The sequence below is a fragment of the Rosa chinensis genome, chromosome 6, assembly GCF_002994745.2.
Source record: "Rosa chinensis cultivar Old Blush chromosome 6, RchiOBHm-V2, whole genome shotgun sequence".
NCBI lineage: Eukaryota > Viridiplantae > Streptophyta > Magnoliopsida > Rosales > Rosaceae > Rosa > Rosa chinensis.
The window spans coordinates 65,983,830-66,006,197 of NC_037093.1; the positions used below are offsets into that span (position 1 = coordinate 65,983,830).

Genomic DNA, 22,368 nt, shown 5'->3' on the forward strand with positions numbered 1-22,368 from the left:
TTCGAAACAGAGCACTGCTAACGTGTTCCTATTTTGAGATTTTCAAGAAAACAAACCAAGTTACGATCTTTATGTATCTCTGTAGGCCCTCCAAGGCCGTTTCTTCCTTTCTTCTCGTACCTCCCTCCTCTGTTTCAATTCAGGTCAGTTCCATATCTCAGAACCCTAATTATTGTTGTTTACGTTACTCTTTGTTTCATCACGTACTGTAAAATAGAGAAAAAAAAGAAAAGAAAAAAAAATGAAAATGATGGTTGGGATTTTAATGACGAATGGTTTGACGGCACATTCGAATAATTAAGACCGAATATGCTCCAACCGCTAATGTCTTCCTCTTGCGTCTTGGTTTTCTGCTCATCAACTACTTTCTTTAATTGGGTTTGTCTTTCATACTCTCTGTGCGTGTGTGTGTGTGTGTGAGGCTTTGGTCTTGGTATCTATATCTAGATTGAAGCTTGCTTTCTTGGTTGTTTGTTAATTTTGAATAACGGGTTTAATTCCTTGAGCGGGATATTGGTAGTTTCTGATTCATGCAATGATTGTTTTGAGCTAAAGACGATTGATTTATGTGTTTTGGTCATTTGGGTTCTTGAATTATAATGTAGAGTCTGGCGGATTGGTCATCTGGGTGGTCTCAAAGATTGAATTTTGAGGTAGTTTTGGTGGTTGATTGAATTAAAGTCTGGTGCTTTGAGCTATTTAGCCTGAAGATTAGATTTCTTGAGGAATTCAACAGGCTTTGTAAATTATGATTGAGTTTCGAGATTTTGGGAATTGGGTGGTTTGAGAAATCAAAGAGGGGAGGATGTACGCGGTTGGGAGGTTAGGGAGCTACATCTCGAGGGGGGTATACACCGTCTCGGGGCCCTTTCACCCTTTTGGTGGAGCTGTGGATATTATTGTAGTTCAACAAGAAGATGGGAGCTTCAAGTCTTCGGCATGGAATGTCAGGTTTGGCAAGTTTCAAGGAGTTTTGAAGTCCAAGGAGAAGGTGGTGAACATTTGTGTAAATGGAGAGGAGGCTAGTTTCCACATGTATTTGGATAATAAAGGGGAGGCCTACTTCCTTAGGGAGGTTGATGCAAAAGAAGGGGAATCTGTGTTGTTTCCTTCCACGTCTTCCAGTGATGAGACGGATGAGCAATCTCGAGAAAAGAGGCAGCCAGTGAAGTCCAAAAGTTGCAAGTATGATGCTGAAAGTTTGATTGTTGATCACAATAATAAGTGCAATGGGAAGGTATTATCCAGGACAAATTCCCGGAAGTCGCGGATATTTGGGATATTTGGAAGCAGGTCAATGAAGGAGAGAATGACGGTCAACGAGGAGGCAGAGGGTGACAATAGCACGATTGGAAGGGTGGATTCTTTGGAGCGTGCAGAGTTTGCGGCCAACCTTTTGGAGGTGAAATGGTCCACTAGTCTTGCCACCAAGAAAAACAGGAAAGAGGGTGGTTCTCGTCTCTCTTGTCCTGATATTTTGGAGAGTGGAGTTGATGAAGATATGCAGATTAGTTCTGAGCACCGCCGGGTTTGCTCATCTCTACCTGATTGTGCTTTGCAGGAGGCGACTGCCTTCTGCAATTCCCAAATAGGCAATGATCCTCTGTCTCGCTTTGACAAAACACCTAGTTATGCGGAGGAAGCTAGTCTAATTTCATGTTTAAACACCCCGAATATAGTGTCTAGAGTATGCATAGAATTGGATGAGTCTGGGGCAACTGAAAATGATGGAAATGTAAAGGCACTCGTACCCAATATCACAGGTTCGGATCCTACAATTCCACACTCACTAGAGGTGGAAGCATTTCCATTTCCTGGAAAGCGTTTTGTTGGACAGGTTTTTGATGACAAAGGTGTTGTACTAGCTGGCTGTGGCATTTCCGAGAAGGGCGGTGGAATAGATAGAGTTGAATCCTTTATTTACTGTCAATCATCAGAGAGTGCAGTAGTGGGAACATATGGTTCCAGCGAACAAACTCATGAAAAACTTTACATTGCTAGAGGAGATTGTGGAAAAGTTCATGTTCATGCCGAAGCAGTACATGCCAGAACTGAACTGCTATCTAAGGTAATCTTTCTTAGAATCTCTTGCAATGGTACAGAAGAGTTTTAAAACTATTTAAGAATGTGTGGATGTCATTTTTATTACGGCTTTTTAGCGACAAATATGTGTAGACAAATGAGGAAATAGAATGTAATTAGAAATTACCCCTTGACTAATATTGTTCTTATATCAATATACACTTGGATTTTAATTTTCATTGACTTGAGACCAAGTATGTGTGTTCTTGATCAGGAAGCAGTTACTGAGCAGTTTGTTGAAGATATTGCCTTAAAGGTGCAACCATTGGAGGCTCCTGAAACTTATTCTCACGAAACAGCTCATCATTCTTGCATAGGTAACCATAATGGGGACCTTGGAGGGCCAGCAAAAGATCCAGAGCACTGTAGTCAAATGGTCCATATTAATGCATTGCCTGATTCAGTTGAGATTGAATCACGTATCCTACCTAGGTTAAGCAATTCTGACCATCAAGTTCAAGATGAGAAAGAATTTAAAGGCGAAGATATCACATGTGATGTCCAAACCTCTCCCGGGTACATTAGTGGTTCTGAAATCACTCAAGCCACAAGTGTGGTGCCACCAGGGAGATTAGAAGAAGAACAATTCCTTTTCAGTGACTCTGACGAACTCAACACCACTAAGGTTCAATGCACGGAGTCAAGTTCTTCACAATGTGTAGATGGAGAAATTAGTGTCTTGTATGGTCCAGATGGCAGTAAAGAATTTAATGGGTCAGCAGTCAGTACAAATTATGAATCATACTCATCTCCAGAAAAGTTTGCTCAAGAAATCCCCTCAACTGGTTTTGAGAAAGTTATAGGTAAACTGAAGGCAACATCAACTACAGTCGACATCCCCAGAAATCAAAAGGCTGCTGATAAGGAAGTTGGGATGCTGGTGGGATCATTGCCCAGTATGTGGCATCAGACTGACAATTTGAGTGCATTGGATCTTGATGCTCCTTTAAGCCATTCGCTGGACTCAAAAGCCAAAACCTTGAAGTGGATACAGCAAAATAGAGATGATTTGAGCTGTATAAAGTTGGACATAGAGCAACAGTTACCTCTGGTGAAGCTAGACGCTGAGAATGCTGAGGGTACAGAGGAGCTCAAAGATGTTCCCGGCAGTCCTGCACTAGGTAAGAAACTTGGATTTATGCTTGTATGATATGCTTATTTTCAGGATTTTCATGTTCTGAAATGATATAGTGAGTGCGCACATGTGTGTGTGTTTTACGTCAAAATAGACTATATATTTATCTTTTTCCACTAGTGTGTACAGAAGGGAAATTTTATTCGCACATCCCTAAATACTTAATACACCACTCATTTGATTTATTATTCTATCATTTTATTAAATACACCACTCAAAGTACCTAAATTATCCTCAAATCTCAAAATTCTATATAAAATCACTATATATAAATCAATATTAAAATCATCATGCTAAACTTTATCATAATCACAACATTCTATATATATATATATATATATATATATATCATAATGAATTTAAATGTGTTTAGTCAAGATTGTTGAAAAATAATCATGAACAAATGAAGAGGATCCCAACTAGGTTTATAACTACATTGTTGTTATTTTCTCTCCGTTACTTATCATGAAACAACATATACAATCATAAAGATTTTGTAATGCAAAATTGCTAGTAGTCAAGCTTGTAGAAGAAGATTCCAATTAGGGTTTATATATCTCATACTAGGTTTTATTTTCTTTCTATTAATTACCAAGAAACAATATGAACAATCATAAGAATTTTGTAATTAATTGCTAATAATCAAGCTTGTCATGAACTCATGACAAAGATTTCAACTTGAATTTATAACAATATTAAAAGCTATTAAACATATTCCAACTATAGTTCCTTTTCTAATATGGATGTCTTTTTAGTCATTTCATTTACCCATATAATCTGATTTTAAATGTAGAAAAATTAGAATATGTATTAAGTATCTAGGGATGTGTTAATAAAATTTATGATATATTCCATGACTGTCCATGGAATCTGGTTGGTAAAAACTGATTAATAGTCCACTTTCTTCGTAGTTAGACTTATTGCCTGAATTGCAATATTATGCAAATTGGAAAGATCTCATTTCTTTTTGGTGCAAAAATGTACAAGTTTCTTTATGCAAAGCTATCCATATGCAAACACTTGCTATATGAAGTATGGGATGGGATCTAATACTGCTTCGCAATCGTTTGATGCCCAAATCTGGATTTTAATAAATGTACCTCTCTAGGCCTGTCTTAGCTGCTTGTTGTCAGAAATAATGGCCAATATTTTTCCTAGGATGTAGTTGCTTCTATTGTTTTATAGATGTTTCATTTGGAAGAGACAAATATTTGAGTGCCTAGGGGAATGATAGCTGTTGACCAAGTTGAGAAAAACCATTACAGGAGATCCATCAAAAGCTAGTGTTACCCCTAGTGGAAGCTGGAAACTCTGGCCTTTCCGTTTCAGGAGAACAAATTCCCAGAAGGCTATGCAACCAAATCTGAATGATTGTGGAAGTCCTGAAGTTGAGAATGCTTCAGAGAGCGTGGTTGGTGTGGATAGTAGTAACATTGTGCTTACACCAAAGGGGATGAAGAAAACAGAAAGGGCAACCTCTCCAACATCTGAGCAGTTGGCATCCTTAAATCTAAATGAAGGGAGAAATACAGTAACTTTCACATTTTCTACTGCAATGCTAGGAAAGCAGCAGGTAATATATTCCTGGGTTGTCAGTCTTGATGACAGTTAATTACTTTTGAATTTGATTTCTTTGTCATCTTATGTGTTCCAGATGTACTTGCTCTGCTTTCTTATAATTTTTGGTTCATTACAGGTTGATGCCAGAATTTATCTTTGGAAATGGAATACTCGTATAGTGATCTCAGATGTGGATGGGACAATCACAAAGTAAGGCTGTTATTTAAATATTATACCTAACTTTAATCCTTTGTATTCGAGAATTCCTCAAGTTCATGTTTTGTCCTACATCTTGCAAAAAGTAAGAAGTAAGCTAGATATATCCATTTGTCAAGGATATATTTTAACATGGTTAACAAGATAAGATAATAGTATGAAAACAAGAGGTTTTCTTGAACCAAAACTGGGACTTACCTGATTTGCCTGATCCACTTGATTTGCATCATTTTACAGATCAGATGTTCTAGGTCAGTTCATGCCCTTGGTTGGTGTAGATTGGTCACAAACAGGTGTCACACATTTGTTTTCAGCCATTAAGGTTTGCTTTGTCTCATCGCATTGTGCCATTGCCTCTGATGGAAATATTATATGTTTTTATATTTTAATTCTCATGGGGCCTAATCTTTCCAGAGAGCTAATTATAATTTTAATATGATGCAGGAAAATGGATATGAATTACTTTTTTTGAGTGCACGTGCCATTTCTCAGTCCTCTCAGACGCGACAATTTCTGTTTAACCTTAAGCAGGTCGGTACTTGGTTCATGCTAAATATTTCGTGTATTTGAACAAACCAAATAAAATAAAATAAAGAAAAATCTTTCTTTCCATATTTACAGGATGGGAAGGCTTTACCTGATGGGCCTGTTGTTATTTCTCCAGATGGACTTTTTCCTTCTCTTTTTCGGGAAGGTAAGTTTTATGTATGCACTCTGTTTTCCTAGAACTTAACTGCCATTAATTAGGCGTGTTTTGTGCTTGTTCGGATGGCCATTTTTACATCTACTCTCATGATAGAACAGAAGTGGTCAACTGCTTTATGTATTGTGCTGGAGCATGTTCTTTTCTTGTTCAATAATGTGTTACTTATAAAAAATTAAAAATACAAACAATTAAATGCCTACTCAAACAAAATATATGTTTCGTATGCTAAGAAGTAATTTTAAAGGACATACGCCACATCAGAGTCTCGTCACTGAATCCCACCTAATTTTATAATGCATGAACTGACTCTTGCTCTGTTTTTCACAGTTATCCGGAGGGCTCCTCATGAATTCAAGATTGCATGCTTAGAGGTTCCTTGCTTTCTACCTGTCGATTTGGGATATTCACTTGTCTTTTCTACATCATTTTTTTACCATATTCCTGATGGTGTAATTTGTTCCATCAGATTTGTCTTGCTTGTATATCTTTGCACTGTGGTCTGTAGATAAAAATCTTGCCGATTAATAATACTGATGTAGTATGATTGTTAGCTGATATTTGTTCATTAACTGACCAGTCTGTGAGTTTTTAGACTGTTTGTTGGTAATATTTCAGTTGCACCATTCGTTTCGTTTGAATATCTTACATTTTCCTTTTTTTTGCAGGATATCAAATCACTGTTCCCTTCTGATTGCAACCCGTTCTATGCTGGTTTTGGAAACAGAGATACTGATGAATTCAGCTACCTTAAGGTTGGAATCCCCTTGGGTAAAATCTTCATCATTAATCCCAAGGTAATTAAGACCTTCATGACAACTTAGCAGTTATATTGAAATCTGTAATATATCTACGTCAAATGCCAACTTTTCTTTTTCTGATGATTTGGGTATGCAGGGTGAGATTGTTGTGAACCGCCGTGTTGATGCAAAGACATATACCTCCCTTCATGCTCTCGTAAATGGCATGTTCCCCCCCACAACCTCCTCACACGAGCAGGTATTGGTTCTGCAATAATTCTGTTCTAAATTTGTTGCTCTTGGCCATTTTAATAACTTTTAAATATCCAAGTCAGGAGGAACCCTCTGACCATGCTTTCCTTCCCATGTTGATTACAGGAGGATTTTAATTCGTGGAATTTCTGGAAACTCCCACCACCTGATGTCAGTTGAGGTGTAAAACAGTCTTTGGCCTTCTTTGGTCCTCTCTAGATATGTAAATAGATGAGTTTTGCGACGCTTGTTTCAGAATTGTCAAGGTAAATTCCAACTTCACATTTGCTTAATCTGTCAGAAACTCAGTGTGGAGTTTTGGTTGTAGAATGACAGTGCAGCATCCAATGAACTTTCAGAATATGATCGCTGAAGTTCTGCTTTGCTTCATTTTTGCTGAGCTGGCTGATATAGTGGCGACTCGAAGCAATATATGGAAGACATACAGAAAAACAGTTGGACGGAGGGATCCTGCTCCAGTTGGTCTCGTTGTTTTTCTCTGTTAAATCCAATTTTGTCTAGTTCACGTATTTTAGTCCCATGAACACTTCGATTTGTAAGTATTATTGGACACCGACATGGGTAATAGGCTGTTGCACATATTTCATGTACAGAAATTATTTATAAATGTAAATTCATTTTTCATATCCTATACAATCGTTCTGATCCTTTCGTGAAGGTCTACTTTTTTACTTCTTTTAGTTTTTACTGCAAGACCCGTAAGAACAGCATCAGTTTTCTGTTTCCAACTGAGAACTAATCAATACAAACTTTGATTTCTAATTCTATCACAATCAGTTATACGAATAAGATGTACATGGATTAAGGAGGGAATACTAAGCAATCCATAGCACCCCACCATGCCGAAGCATGTGCATGACCTTGGTGGTGCTACAGTTGCATTTATTCTGCCTCTGAAGGTCACTCATTCCATAGAGAATACAACACAAATCTATATAAATAGGGAGCTGATGATCAAAAGTGTATGATCCTGACACCCAAATACTTCTGTGCAAACTCTACAAGGTTGTCGAGTTCTTCTTCACCTATGTATCCGTCTTGATTGACATCTGCAGATCGTAACCCACGCCTGCTCTTGAACGTGGCAAAGCGTCCGCCGGTGGAGCGGATAGCCTGGCGGAGTTCCTCTTTGCTTATACGGCCATCTTTGTCAGTATCAAATTTCTTCAGCCATTTCTTCAACTCCTCGGTGGTCATAACACGTTTGCCATCACTAGCGACACACTTGCTCTTAATCGCCATTGAGAGAAGTATATAATTTAGCTTGTAGTAGTCGGATACTTGTATTAGCAAGTTTGTGCTGTAAAAGCCTTGGATCATCCTCTTTATAATCTGTTGGTGACGGAGCTCTCTCTCTCTCCCCCGCTTAGATTCGATTCAACTTTCCCCGACAATAATTTATCGAATGAGGTTCTACTGAAATGATCCAAACGTGAAAGAATTGGATTGCTGAGGATTCTTTTTATACCACCAGTACCACAGAGTCTAGTGGAGAATGAGTCAAAGAAGTGAAGAACTTGGGAATACATTTTAGAAAATTACACACAAGTGTCATTTTGAAACTTTAATTAACCCTAATTTATACATACGTCCTTCACCATAGGGGTGAATAAATTATTTTATTTCTTCTAGCAAAAACAAAAAGAAAAAAGAAAAGGTTCCTTTCAAAAAAAAAAAAAAAAGAGGTTTATTAACTATTTAAGCCATTCTATTATGTTGAGAATATGACAAGTGGAACCTTACCTGTGGGTTTATAAGGGTTTGAGTCACTTCATCCATTGCCAATTGGTTTTAGATGTGAACCCTAAATTACTTTATCATGGTATCAGAGCGGGTTACCCACGTGTGCATGCCTAATGGCCACACGGGCTCCACATCAACCAAAGTTGTCCACTTGTTTGGCTTGAAAATTTCACATGAGAAAAATGGAACCTTGCCTAAAAGTTGTCCACTTGTATGGCTTGAAAATTCCACATGGGAAAAATGGAACCTTGAAAATTTACGGGCTCCACGTCACCAAAAGTTGCCTATGGGTTTATAAGAGTTTGCCACTCCATCCATTGCCAATTGGTTTTGGATGTGAAACTCAAATTACTTTATCATATTATTGGGTAAATTATAAGGGTTTGGACCACTCTATCCATTGCCAATTAGTTTTGGATGTAAACCCCAAATTATTTTATCATATTGTTGGATGAAATTTCATGCCCACATTTTGAAGGCTAATAGGCTATGATAAGGAGTTGAGGACATATTAAAAAATTACTTTGAATTAAAATTTATAGTTTTAAATTAAATGCATGTTACTTGTTCAAATGAAATCAGAAGATGACAAATTGTTTTATTATAAGCGAAAAACTTAATGACTAATAATTATATTCTCAAATTTAATAGTTTTTGTGTGCAAGTTGTTACATACATAATACATATATAATTAGAATTAGATGAGTTGGTGTAAAAATTTGTGGTTGAATTCAATAACTGTACGATACACACACAGAGAACATCTACAATTCTTAGGTTCACCCATTAAGTGATTAAGTGAATGAACATATTCACACTTTCTTGCGATTAACGTAGAATAACTTTATAATTTTCTAGTCAAACCATTCATGTTGTATAACGTAATACAAAGACTAGCTCTGTAAAAAATCAATCAAATTAAAGACATTTTAGTTATTTATTTATACGAAATACATGGACGGTTCATAATAATAGTAGTAAGAGTTGTTAGAACCATCCATTTGTTTGATTCAATTAGATAAACTAATGATTTCTGATTCGATTTATTTTTTACGGAGATGATCTTTAAAGGCTAATTTAATATATGGACCGTTGGATTATAAATTTATTAAATAAAAGAATGTTATTGACAATGGGGTGAATATGTTCGTTTACTCTAAGGATGAACCTAAAAATTATCCATCTTATTTTAACTTGGTAATTAGAAATACATGAGAAGAGGGACAACGTACGTATAGGTCACCTCCTTCCTTCACTTAGTTGGTCGCAGCTATACATTTATTACTGCTTACACACCAGGACGCTCATGCGTCTACACATACATACACACGTACACATATAAGACGTACCGAATCTAAAATACGTAGAGCAGTTAAGCTCATGTGTGAACCTGAAGCTGGTTTAATTACTGCGCGGTGTATACTTGAGTTCCAGGGTATAGGTGACTAGTTCATTGAGCTCCGTCTCGAGAGAGATGAAGCCATCCTTGTCGGCATCGGCACACCTTCGTCCTCGCCAAGCTCTGTAGTCGGGCAAAAGCGCCCCGAGTTTAGCGAACGCAGCCTTCACCTCATCCCAGGAGAGCTTGCCGTCTCCGTTCTTGTCATAACCTTTGAAAATATCTATGATCTGCTGCCTAGTGTACGGAACACCCTTTTGCATAATCTCAGGCTTCTGAGGCTTCGTCTGGTCTTTCCGCCCCATAATATATGCAAGAAAATTTAGGGATTGTTGGGTGAGATATGACTTTCACTACTATGAATTTGTATATGATGGATTAGTGGGTTGAGCAAAACATCTATATATAGGGCTCTGGCTGGTCCCTGCATATATTCCAATTCTAGGAGTCAGTAAAATATTTAGTGTATAAGCTAAATATATACGGGCATGATTAAGAAAAGATTGATATAATTGGTTATTGACAGTCAGTTTTATTTTCGTGGGTACAATGAACTTTAAGCAACTTATACTGTGACACTCCACTTATGTCCAGAAATATTATGCATATAAAATGTAATTTGTGGTTGCCTTTTTTTTTTTTTTTTTTTTAATATCCAAATTGTAGTCTAGTTTACTAAAACTTGAAAGTTAAAACTTTTAATTAGGATAGGGTTGGACCCAAATAAATAGATTACTTGGGACCCCTCATGTGCGTTGTCACCATGGAACCTCTTAAAGTCGAAGAAAAGCATCTTAGGGATTCTGGTACCTAGCCCTAGCTCTTCTGCATCCATAATTTTAGTTCAAAGGTCTGGAATAACTGGAATCAAAATCGAATGGCTTGAGACAATCACTCCTCTTCTTTTGTATGGGTGCAAAATGCCCGTGGATTAATATTTATGTGATGCTTAGGGCCGGGATTGGCTAGCTTATTCAGGATAAGAACCGAAATTATATGTCAAGGCAAACACAGCATAAAACTTTTAGAAATTCGAAGATGATATTGACTCCGAAGCTTCATTTGAATCGAATCAATAAGTTACGGACTTGTTCATTTCCAAATGGGGTCTCAGCTTAGTTACAGTTGATATTCTTGAAACATTCAAGCAGTAACCAACCTCGTGTGGCACGTGTACTGCTTTTATAAGAGTAAAAGCGAAAGGCTGATGGATCTATTATTCCATACGAATAAAAGCAAAGAAATATTGTACCAATGGGAGAGAATATGTTGTCTATCTCACATCGAATAAAAGCCACTTGTTCTTCCTTACTTGGGTCCAAATAGTATAAAAGTTAAGATTGATGTAACATACGATCTACGTCCAGGTGTCCACCAGAGCACGTACAGTTGGTTCAGTATCATCTCTATCCGACCAGTTTCTCTCTTCTTCTTCATTTTTTTTTCCTTTCTGTTAATCTAGTTTGGTACTTTAGTCTCATGAACACTTCGACTTGTAAGTATTATTAAGAACAAATAACAATACCTAAGTTCACCCTCATTGTCAATTATCATATTTTTACTTAATAAATTTATAATCCAACGGTCTATATCTTAAATTATCCTTTAAAGATCATCTCTGTAAAAAATCAATCGATTCGGAAATCGTTTAATTATCTAATTGAATCAAACAAATGGATGGTTCTAACAACACTTACTACTACTATGATGAACCGTCCATGCATTTCATAGAAATGAATAACTAAAAGGTCTTTAATTTGATTAATTTTTTACAGAGCTAATCTTTATATTACGTTATATAACATGAATGGTTGGATTAGAAAATTATAAAGCTATTATGTGTTAATCGCAAGAGATGGTGAATTTACTCATTCACCCTAAGGGTAAACCTAAGAATTGTTCTTATTGGAAACCAACATGGGTATTTAATGGCATTCCCGCATAGTTGTTCGTAAGTTAGGAGTTATTGGGGAGTTTTCTAATAGTGCATCTAACTTATAATTGAAGATGATGTTGCAATCGGGTGCTAGAATGCTTCACTCGTAGTCAGACGCCTGTTGTGTGTTTTGATATTTGATTCATTTGGCTCTGCTTAATCTTACTTATGTTTTTGTTTTGTTGTTTCGTCTAATTGGTTCTGACTTCATGTTCCCTCCTTTAGGTGCTATTTTTTCTATTAAATATATTTCTTCAATTGCCAAAGAAAAAAAATTAATATACATGCCTTCCGATTTGATCAGTTTTGGGGGCGATTGTAGCCGTGACTTTTGTTTAGTCTTGTGTTTTGTTTATTTTTAATTTCCTGATAAAAGAAAAAATAAAAATCTCTAAAGGGCAATTCTTAAATTCACCCCTAGGCTGAATGAGCATATTCACCCCCATTGTCGATTAACATACTTTTACTTCATAAATTCGGTCAATATCTTAAATTAGCATTTAAAGATCATCTCTGTAAAAAATCAATCAAGTCGGAAATCGTTTAATTATCTAATTGAATCAAATAAATGGATGGTTCTAACAACACTTACTACTGTTATGATGAACCGTCCATGTATTTCGTAGAAATAAATAACTAAAAAGTCTTCAATTTGATTGATTTTTTACAAAACTAATCTTTGTATTACGTTATACAACATAGATGGTTGGATTAAAAATTTATTATGTGTTAATTGCAAGAGATGGTGAATATGCTCATTCACCCAGGGGATAAACCTAAGAATTGTTCATCTCTAAATGACATCTGCGACCATGCATGCAACTTCACAAACAAGAACATCAGGGCAGCTCATTAGTCGGAAAAATAAAGCACCATGAAAATCAATATGATGAAGGTCTTGATCTAAACACAGTCTTTGCCTCATTCATATGTTCACATAAGTGTCAATGGTTTTTTTTAGGGGTGGGCACAAAACCGAAACTGGGCAACAAACCGCCCGACCCGATCCTAAGAAACGGTCCGGTTAACTGACCCGATCAAAAACAGCGGAAAAATTCAAAGGACCGAGCCGATCCGAATTGATGCGGTGCAGGTTCGGTGTCGGGTCTCAGACCGACCGAACAAAAACCGAACCGACCGAATTTAATTAATATATATATTTTTATTTATTTTTATTAGTTGTCCATATATGCTTATGATATACCTTACCTCAGAGAATCCCTATGGCCATATAAAACTGAAAAGAGGGAGCCCTAGCTCTCATTTGCATCTGGATGTCTCCACACAGCCGCTCGGGCTCACGGCCTCTCTCTACTCTCCAGCCCAGACCAAAACTTAGAGTCCCAGACGAAAACTTTCCACATTAGCTCGCTCTCTCACTCTCTTACTCTCTACTTCATTCGATTGATTTCTTTGGTGAGTTTTCGGAAAATAAATCTCTTCGATCTTAGGTTCACAGTTTATACTTTATACTGGGTGTTGGCTTTATACTTTGTTTTGACTATGTTGTTGTGGCTTTATACTGTATTGATGTGTGTTGATGTGTTTTGAGTGTTGAATTGTTGACTATGAGACTGGGTTTATGCTTTATACTGTGTTATTGTGTGTTGCTAATGAGCTTGTATTGTTGCTGATACTCAGTTCAATGTTCTCGATTGATTGCGGTTGTGTTGGATTCTACATACAAGATGTTGTATCTAGAGTACTTTTTTCCAAAGCTGCAGCAAGACAAAACTTTGGTGGCTGAGATGGTTGATGAAGTGAAATCCATGTTTCTGCAACTCTTTAATGAGTATGCAAATTCTAATCCCGAGGCTGCACAAGCAAGTATGGATATCACATTGCCTAAAGTTGATTCCAGCAGTTCTGCTCAAGGTGAGGACGATAGCCACGCAACCAATATCCATGAATTTATGATGTTGAGGCAAGAGAAAGATGTGGTGGAGATTAAAAATGAGGTTGATAAGTATCTTTTGGAGGCTGCTGAAGACCCTTCTAATCCTAAGTTCCAGATCTTAGAGTGGTGGAAAGAAAATGCTCCTCGATATCCAATCTTGTCTCAAATTGCACGAGATGTGTTTGTTATTCCTGCATCCACAGTGGCTTCAGAGAGTGCTTTTAGTCTTGGCAGCCGAGTGGTGGATCCTTTTAGGGCCAGCTTGACTCCTAGAATGGTTGAGTGCCTCGTGTGTTGCTCGGATTGGTTGAAGGCTGCTGGAAAGTCTCTATTCAAAGAGCCAACCAAAACTGAACTTGAGGTCTACGGTGAATTGGAGAAACTTGAGCAAGGTAAACTTTTGTTCTAAGTTTTCGAGGAAATGAAATTCCTTCTTTTAAGTGTTAACTTTTGTTCAAATCTTTAAACTTTTCACTTTTGCTCAAATCTGTTAGTTTTTTTTCTCACATTGTTTTCATGATTGTTCTACTAGATGTTGGAATTGCCAATCTTTCGGATATTGACGAGTGATTCTGCAGATGTGCTTGAGTGCTTGGTACAAAATACAAAGTTAATTAGATTAGTTTATTGTTAGATTATTACTGTAGCTATGCCTATCTCTTACAGTTGATAATATACTTCGTTTACAGATTATGGTTGATGGAAGGGAATTGGGGAAGAAGCCAAGCTGAAGAATGAACAGGAGAAATCCACTTGTTGCTTATGTTCTTAACCTCTCTTTTTTTTTCTTTTCTTTTCAACTCTGGAACTCTCTTCTTCTTGTTTGGAACTCCTGAATTTTAATTGGTCTGTAAACTTAAGTGGTTCGGAATTGTTTTGGATTTGTATTGCTTGGTTGCTTCACTTACTTCAATTGCTTGCTTTTTGGTTTTTGTGAGTTGGTAAACTATTAGGTTGATAGATCATATATTGATAATTTGATCAGTGACTTGTTTGTGTTAGAACTTAATTTGTTGCTCATTTTTCTTATTTGGAAAATGGGCCATTGAAAGTTGTAGTCACTGAAACATGTTGAAAAATATGGAAATCTTCAATATTGGGCCTTAGAAAATTTGTAACCTCTGAAAACTGGGCTAGTATTTAAAAAGCCCATAACCGAACCGACTCGACCCGAAAATCCTGGTCAACCGAAAAACCGGCCCACAAAAAAAAATTCGGTTGCGGTTTGAGTTTTGGCCCAACCGAAGGATCCGAGTCAGAAACGGTTTGGGCCCTAACCCGACCCGACCCGACATGTGCCCGCCCCCTAATTTTTTTCTTTTTGTTTTTGGTAAATTTTTGATAGACCAAACGTTACTATATTAGTATATTAGAGTAGGATTCTTCAAGTCCTTGACCCACCTCTAGGCCATGTGGCCAACTGATGGTATTCTCTCTGTTTTCATCTTTAGTCCTCTTTTATAGGACTCAATATCCCAAATATATGGTTATCTTTAGTGTACAGAATGTCAGAAACAATGGGAGAACCATTAATGGCCAGTTGACTAGATTCCATATATATAGATAAGATGGAATGATTGAACAGTATGTCGATATACATGAAAAGATCGAGGGTTCTTCAGAGGCATACTGAAGGCGCGCTCCATAACCGAGCTTCTGGGTTTATATTCTCCATCGTTAGAGTCTTTCACTTTATGTCTCGGAAAGAAATTAGTCTCTGGTTTTCATAGTTTGAAAACCTGTGTCTTGGAAAGAAATAGATTTCTGGTTTTAAGAACACTACTGGTTAGAAATATATTTACATAGATGATTACAGAAACAGGGTATTACTTCATCCACCCTGGCAAAGAAGAGCAACGTAAAAGAGGCCACCTCCTACCTTCGCTTCCGTTAAACATGCGTATATATAACAACAAGCTAGCAAACTAGGACGTACGCTTACATAAAACCAGACATGTATATATAACCCCTATAATATATAAGATAAACTGAGGGCTATATATAACTAGCGAATTAAGTAACCACATTCTAGGGCATAATTGACGAGATCATTGAACTCCTCTTTTGAAATCTGGCCGTCGTCGTTGGAATCTACATAGCGTAATGCTCTCCTAGCCCTGAAAGAGCTCCACCACGATCCAAGTTTTCTAAAGGCTGCCTTGAGCTCTTCCTTGGAGAGCTTGCCGTCTCCGTCCTTGTCGAAGCTTTTGAAAAGTTCGCGGACCTGCTCCTTGCTCCACGGAAGTGGGACCAACTTCGACTTCTGCTCCGGCCAATCGACATGCCTAGTCATTTCTTTCTTGTTTATAGATGCTTCTCCTGAACTTGGGTGACTTGAAATATGAGATGATTATGAGAGGTTTAGAGCCCGACATCAATTTATATAGTGAGCTCTAGCTTGGCAACTAGCTCCATCTCCACTTTCGGTTTGCATAAATAGTATTATCTTAATGCATCTTTCTTGAGTGAGTCACGTGATCAGGGATTCTCACCTTTTTTTTTTTTTGGTTGAAAATCGTTGTATGCCTATAAATGAAACTTTGGACTTCTTATTTTTAAGTCGTACAGATTTTGTGTTTATGTCCAAAATATGTTGGGAATTTGAAACATTTTGAATTTTGATACGTTATACAAGAATATATCCAACTAGAGGTCTAAAATGACATATTTTAAATATAGTTACACATAAAATTTAAAAATTAACAAAGAATTTGAAATTCTTATTAGACTATAGATTTCTTTCTTATTTAAGTATAGTCCATTCAAAACTTAGTAGCCAGCGTGAGATGAATGAAATAAGAGCCTTTTGTCTCTTAATTCAAAAAAAAAAAAAAAAAAACTTAGTTACCTGCCTTAATGGACCAGATATTTGCGTGCAACAAAAGCATAATAGATGATTGCATGTTTTGAACTTTTCTACTGTATTAGTCTTTACAGCGATTAAAAGGAATATTTGTTCAACCTACTTTTGTGGGCTTGTTTAGTTTAGTCACTTAGATGATCATTTGCCAGGTGGACAATATAACGGTAACAAATGACTAATAATCTTTTCCAACTCACAAGTCAAATCCATGTGGATAACAATTATGTAATTTTTTATCAAATTTGAATTACCAAAGTTAACCTGTCTTTTTTTTTATTTTTTATTTATCATTATTTCTCTTTCTTCCTACTCTCCCCCCCCCCCCCCAAAACAGAGGTTCTCTCTTTCTTTTTCTGGTGCTGCATCTTCTCAGGCAATCGATGGTGATCGATCTCCATCAATTGAACTGGAATATTAATGCCCTAGAAAATGGAATGATTTATCACATCTCATCTCCAAACCCAGAACTCAAATCTAGAAAAACTGAGCTAAAAACCTCCCACCCAATTGAGATCAAGCACAATGAACTAAACCCAAGTCTCAATTCCCACAAAACGAAATCCCTCATATATGTGGAATAGTCATAGCAAGTGTTGATTTGGCTTTTGCCTTTAGATGAACAGAATAGATGACTATGAGTCTACGATGAGTGAAGAACTTGAAGATCTCCAATTCCAACTCTAGCCCCCAAATCTAAATTACTGAACAATAAATAAGCAGACAGTCCATAAAGTTTAAAGATTTCGCAACAGATCCACAATTCCAACAACATCCTCTTCCTAATTTCTTGGTTTTCCAAGAACAACAAGAAAAACAGAGAAGAACAAGATTGAAGACAACTGAACCACGAACAAGAAAATAAGTAGAAAGAGAAGAGCTATTTAAAAAAAAATAATAATAATATTCTGAAAAATATTAAAATAATGAAAATTTGTCAAAAATAACAATTGATGCATTAGCATTCAAATATATATATATATATATTTTTGGTACAATGGGGCCAGAGGCCCTGGCAAAGAGACAAAGAAGAAACTAGCACATAGTGCTAGTGGTCACTCTAGAGCGAGCAACACCAGCAATGTCATCAAGGAGAATATTAACCACAAAGGTTGGGGGACTTTGAAGGATGCAAATTTGAATTTGACACAAGCATTTTGAATACTCCATTAGAGATATGATGCTATTAGTGCTCTTTAAAGCTTAATATATATACTTGCATGCATATCTACTTTTCAGAGCTATCAACTTAGGTAGCTAGTATGCTAGTCTGGTACTGGCGACTCCGCCTTTGCTGGAGATTATATTTATATATGTTTCTATCTTTGAGTAAATTAATCTCAGACAATTACCGATGGAGAATATATGTTGGATTGGTGCGAATAAGAATCCACCATGGGTCCGTCCGTCCGTGTGGCCTTTAAAAAGCATCTTGATTAGTTTACTGGATTCTTGTAGCTGCATGTGGGTGCTAGAATGTTTCACTTCACTTAATTAGTTTTAAGGGTTAAATTCAGTTTACCTCTCTGATGTTTGGGGGTAATTTCATATTAGTCATTGTCCTCTCAATTTAATCAGTTTACCCCTCGAGTTTTTCAATTCTCTTCAACCGTGTCCATTCCGTTTAATTTGAACGTTAAGTCTGAAAAAAAAGAGAAAAAAAAAAAAAAAAACCACTCTGAAGGCTAAAATTGTCATTTCAAGAAAAAAAAAACACTATGACAAAAAAAAAATCTTCCTTTTTTTGGTCAGGTTTTTTTTTTTTTTTTTTTTTTTTAAATTCTCTCTCATTGAAGAAGAAGAAGAAGAAGAATAAATTTTTTAATTGTCATTTCAAGGAAAAAAAACACCATGACAAATTTTTTTTTTTTTTTTTTTTGTCATGGCGTGTTTTTTTTCCTTGAAATGACAATTTTTTTAAAAAAAATTATTCTTCTTCTTCTTCAATGAGAAAGCATTTAGAAAAAAAAAATCATGACAAAAAAAAAATTCTTCTTCTTCTTCTTTAGAAATTAAAAAAAATTTCCTTGAAATGACAGTTTTACTCCTTAAAGTGAGATTTTTTTGTCAAACTTAACGTCCGAATTGGCAGAATAGACATGGTTGAGGAAAATTGGAAAGCTCGAGGGGTAAACTGATTAAATTGAGAGAACAGAGACAAACATGAAATTACCCCCAAACCTCAGGGAGGTAAACTGAATTTAATCCTAGTTTTAATCTTGTTCAATTCCCATTTGCCATTAACAATATATATGTGCGCGCGCGTACGCATGACTAAACAAGTTTCTTCTTTAATTTTGTCTTAGCTTGGTTAGATACTTAGATATATGTAGCTTACATAAACAAGGTTCGATGATCGAGCTAGTTCATCCACCCTGACAAAGGGGCAACAAGAGGTCACCTCCGTCCTTCGCTACCAAAACATGCAAATTAAGACACTCAATATACACAGACACTATATATCCCCAGATACTTCCATATAATATTCAACATGGATGGCCGGAGCCCGGAGGGCTATTACTTAACTAGAAGATAAAGTAGTCAAGCACAAACAGTACCACATATATTATATGTATGGCGCTTATAGCTTATAACCACATTCTAGGGCATAGTTGATAAGGTCGTTGAGCTCTTCATTAGATATGATGCCGTCGCCGTTGGCATCTACATGGCGTAATGCTCTCCTAGCTCTGTAAGAGCTCCAACGCGATCCAAGATTCTAAAAGGCTGCCTTGAGCTCATCTTTGGGGGGAAGTCTAAGGTGTGTTGATGTTTGTCATACATCAACTTTTTAATAAATATATATTAAATTAAATTAGTTGGTATGTCAACATGTTATCCACTTATATTTTGACATGTGTACTTAAAAAAAAATTACTATACTAAGTATTCATTTATTGTTTTATATGTAAATCGTTCAAAAACTTGTAATGAAAATCGTAAATGTAGGAATTACTTTGATTACAACTATAATTATTACTAAATACGTCCAATGTGGTTGTTTGTTGTAAACTGTCTCATCAATGATATAATTTACAAAAGAAAGAACTCTAGTTATAAAAAAAACAATTGGATTACAAGAATAAGGACTTGAAAATTTTAGGTCTAATATGATTATTTACCATATAAACAAAACATTTGTTGTAGTAGTGGTAAAATGATCCTTTTTAATTTTTTTTAAATAGAATTACATTTCAAGTAATTATCATAAAAACAACCATAATTACAACATTATACCTCAAGTGTTGTAATTTATAGTAAAATGCATTGTCAAATGAGTAATTATCTCATGGATGATGAGATTTACACAAGAAAAGTATTAAATTACAAAATATAGAACTTTAATACACAAGTAAGGACTCGCACCTCATTTACAACATATACATAAAGTTTTACCACTTTGACAGCAATTCGTTGTCACATTAATAAAATGGATCTCAGACTTGTAATATAAAAAATTACCACAAATAAGAGCTTGATTACTACTTCTAGAACAATTCGTTGTCTCATCGGTCAAATGGTTCTCAAACTTGTAATATTAAAGAATTACCATAAATACAACCTTAGTTACTATTTTGGACCTCAATTGTCGTAAAATCAGGAAAAAACATCGTTAAATAAGTAAATAACTCATAAAGGACAGTAGTTACAAGATAGACAACCTTATTACACCATAAAAGGCTCACCGCAAATTTACTTAAATATATGAAGTTTTACTATTATAGCAACACATTCGTTGTTTTATTAGTAAAGTGGTTCTGAAAACTTGTAATAATGAAGTATTAACACTTATTATAACTAAATTACCACTTTTTACCACAATTCGTTGTTTTATTGGTAAAACGGTTCTCAAACTTGTTATACTGAAATATTAACACTAATTACAACTTGACTACCACTTTTTACAATAATTCGCCTATCATCAATTTTATGACACAAGGTTGGAATATCGAAGCATTATCAAAATTACAACTTTAATTACTAATATTGACCTCTATTATCGTAAAATCAAAAGAGAACATGGTTAACCAAGTTGTTTTTTTATTATTATTATTATTTTTTTTCGAACTGAGGATTGGGGTTCTCTATTTGCCTTTCTCTTCCTTCTTCCTTCTTCCTTCTTTCTTCTTGGTCCATAGTTGAAATTCTACCGTGTCAGATCCATGGCTGCCTGAACATCGCTCCGCTATCACTTCTCCGCTGCAATTCTCTCCATCCTTAGTTTCTCTTCTCCTTGAATTTATAGAAATCTAATCGAAGAAGCCCCAAAACGCCCAAATCAGAATTCCAAAACCCTAAAATTTTCAATCTCTCTTAGTCATCCTCGGAGCTAGAAGCCGACTAATTCGAACTCCAATTCCAGTAATGTCCAGTCCATTGGGGTTTTGTTCCCTCCCTGACTCATTACTTCACCAATATTCCTTTCTGGTTTTTCTCTTCACCATCACATTCTCCTCATCATAAGGATTGGTTTTGTCTCAAGGTTACTTCACCACTAGTTTTTCTTCTTTATCTTCCAGAGGCGCGACTCGTGGCAGCGATGTGGAGATGTCAAGTCTGGAGGAGGAGGAGGACTGGAATTTAGGGCTTTCAATGGTGGAAACTCAGAGTAGGAGGGTCTTCTTTCGGGTTCGGCAACGCAACTACCGGCTCAGGTGTGAAATCTTGAGGTTGGATTTGTACCAGGTAGTTATGCTAGCTAGAAAACTGGATTTGCACATCTTTAATCTTTTTGGTTTGGCTAGCTAGCTGTTCTGTGCAATGATATAATTTTCAGCTACTTTTAGTTTATTAGTTTCTCATTACTTGCGTATTGAATTCCTCTTTCTTTGACTACTTTTCAAGAAAGATGCAAGTACTTTAAGAATCTCTCTCTAGATATGTTCTTTGACTGCTTTTTGGTTTGCCTAGGAACAAAGTGTTCTGTCAGTTAGTTTAATATCTGTTAATGTCTAAAAGTCTAGCGGTAGCTGGACTTTAGTCAACGCAGATCCGGCAGGCGGATCGATACCTTTGTTGTGAATGGTTCCCGTTACCTGTCAAATAAAATACAATGGGCGTCAGAGGGAGACCGCGCCGGGCGGTCTTCAACTCTCCGATGCCTAAGTTAGTCAATGTATTTATGTTGACAAAGTAACAGTAGGTAAGTATTGAATGCGTAATAAATGAGGAGAGAGGAGAGGACCTTTTATAGGTGAGGAAGAGGATGATCTTCTCCTTGTTTTCGATGTGGGACTGATGGTGCTTCAGTTCCCAGTTTCAGTAGCTTCTGATGCCATCTTGACACGGCGCGTGGCGGCGCGTCGGCGGTGCTTTGGGGTTGATCCGGGGCTCAGGCGGTAACCCGGCTAACTGTCTTTACGTCAGTCACTCATATGGTGGGCGTTGGTACCCCCGGTGGTACCATGAGCGTGGCTCATTGTAGCTAATTATGCTTGCAAATGGACATGCATGTACAAGTCCCCCAAATCCCCAGTCAAGGAGGGCAATCTTGGTTGGGGAGTTGATCGGCGGTTTGAAGCGTTTCTCCCGCTAGACTTTGCAGAAGCATAATTAGCGTCAGTGCGTTGTCAACCATGGATTTACTGAGCAAACGCTTTGTGCCCTTTCGGGTGGGCCCCTGCTAGGCCCCCCAGGGAGTCCCCCACTCCCCGGCTAAGATGGACCTCCGGATGGTCGTTGTTATTGTTTGTTGAGGGGAGCTGCACGGAGCAGCGCTGCACGGAGCAGAGGGTGTTGGGTTGCGAGCCCAATCTTAGCACCCAGGTGACGGGGGTCAACGTACCTGATCAGGGCTGTCGTAGACTGTTGACTAGTCCCCGTG

The 22,368-nt window shown here is 36.8% G+C and overlaps 1 protein-coding gene and 1 long non-coding RNA gene across 7 annotated transcripts; both read left to right on the top strand.

The window, feature by feature from the left end:
* On the top strand, window positions 1-7,361 carry LOC112169143 (phosphatidate phosphatase PAH2). Of its 6 annotated transcripts, none has more exons than XM_024306123.2 (12): window positions 1-143; window positions 606-2,068; window positions 2,297-3,203; window positions 4,483-4,790; window positions 4,914-4,987; window positions 5,231-5,315; window positions 5,438-5,524; window positions 5,615-5,687; window positions 6,027-6,070; window positions 6,365-6,493; window positions 6,594-6,695; window positions 6,815-7,361. In XM_024306123.2, exons 2-12 carry the CDS (start codon window positions 806-808, stop codon window positions 6,866-6,868), a joined length of 3,126 nt encoding a protein of 1,041 aa, XP_024161891.1. In that variant the 5' UTR covers window positions 1-143; window positions 606-805; the 3' UTR covers window positions 6,869-7,361. The 6 variants fall into 6 exon arrangements, 2 of the variants coding, with proteins under 2 accessions (XP_024161891.1, XP_024161892.1); XM_024306124.2 differs by lacking the exon at window positions 1-143 and adding an exon at window positions 210-378; XR_002924574.2 differs by lacking the exon at window positions 1-143 and having other exon boundaries at window positions 385-2,068; window positions 6,815-6,954; window positions 7,017-7,361.
* Window positions 7,362-13,961: 6,600 nt separating this feature from the next.
* LOC112171946 lies at window positions 13,962-14,483 on the top strand. The gene is made up of 3 exons (XR_002925195.2): window positions 13,962-14,076; window positions 14,217-14,279; window positions 14,374-14,483. It is a non-coding gene; the product is annotated as an uncharacterized LOC112171946 (long non-coding RNA).
* Window positions 14,484-22,368: the final 7,885 nt, after the last annotated feature.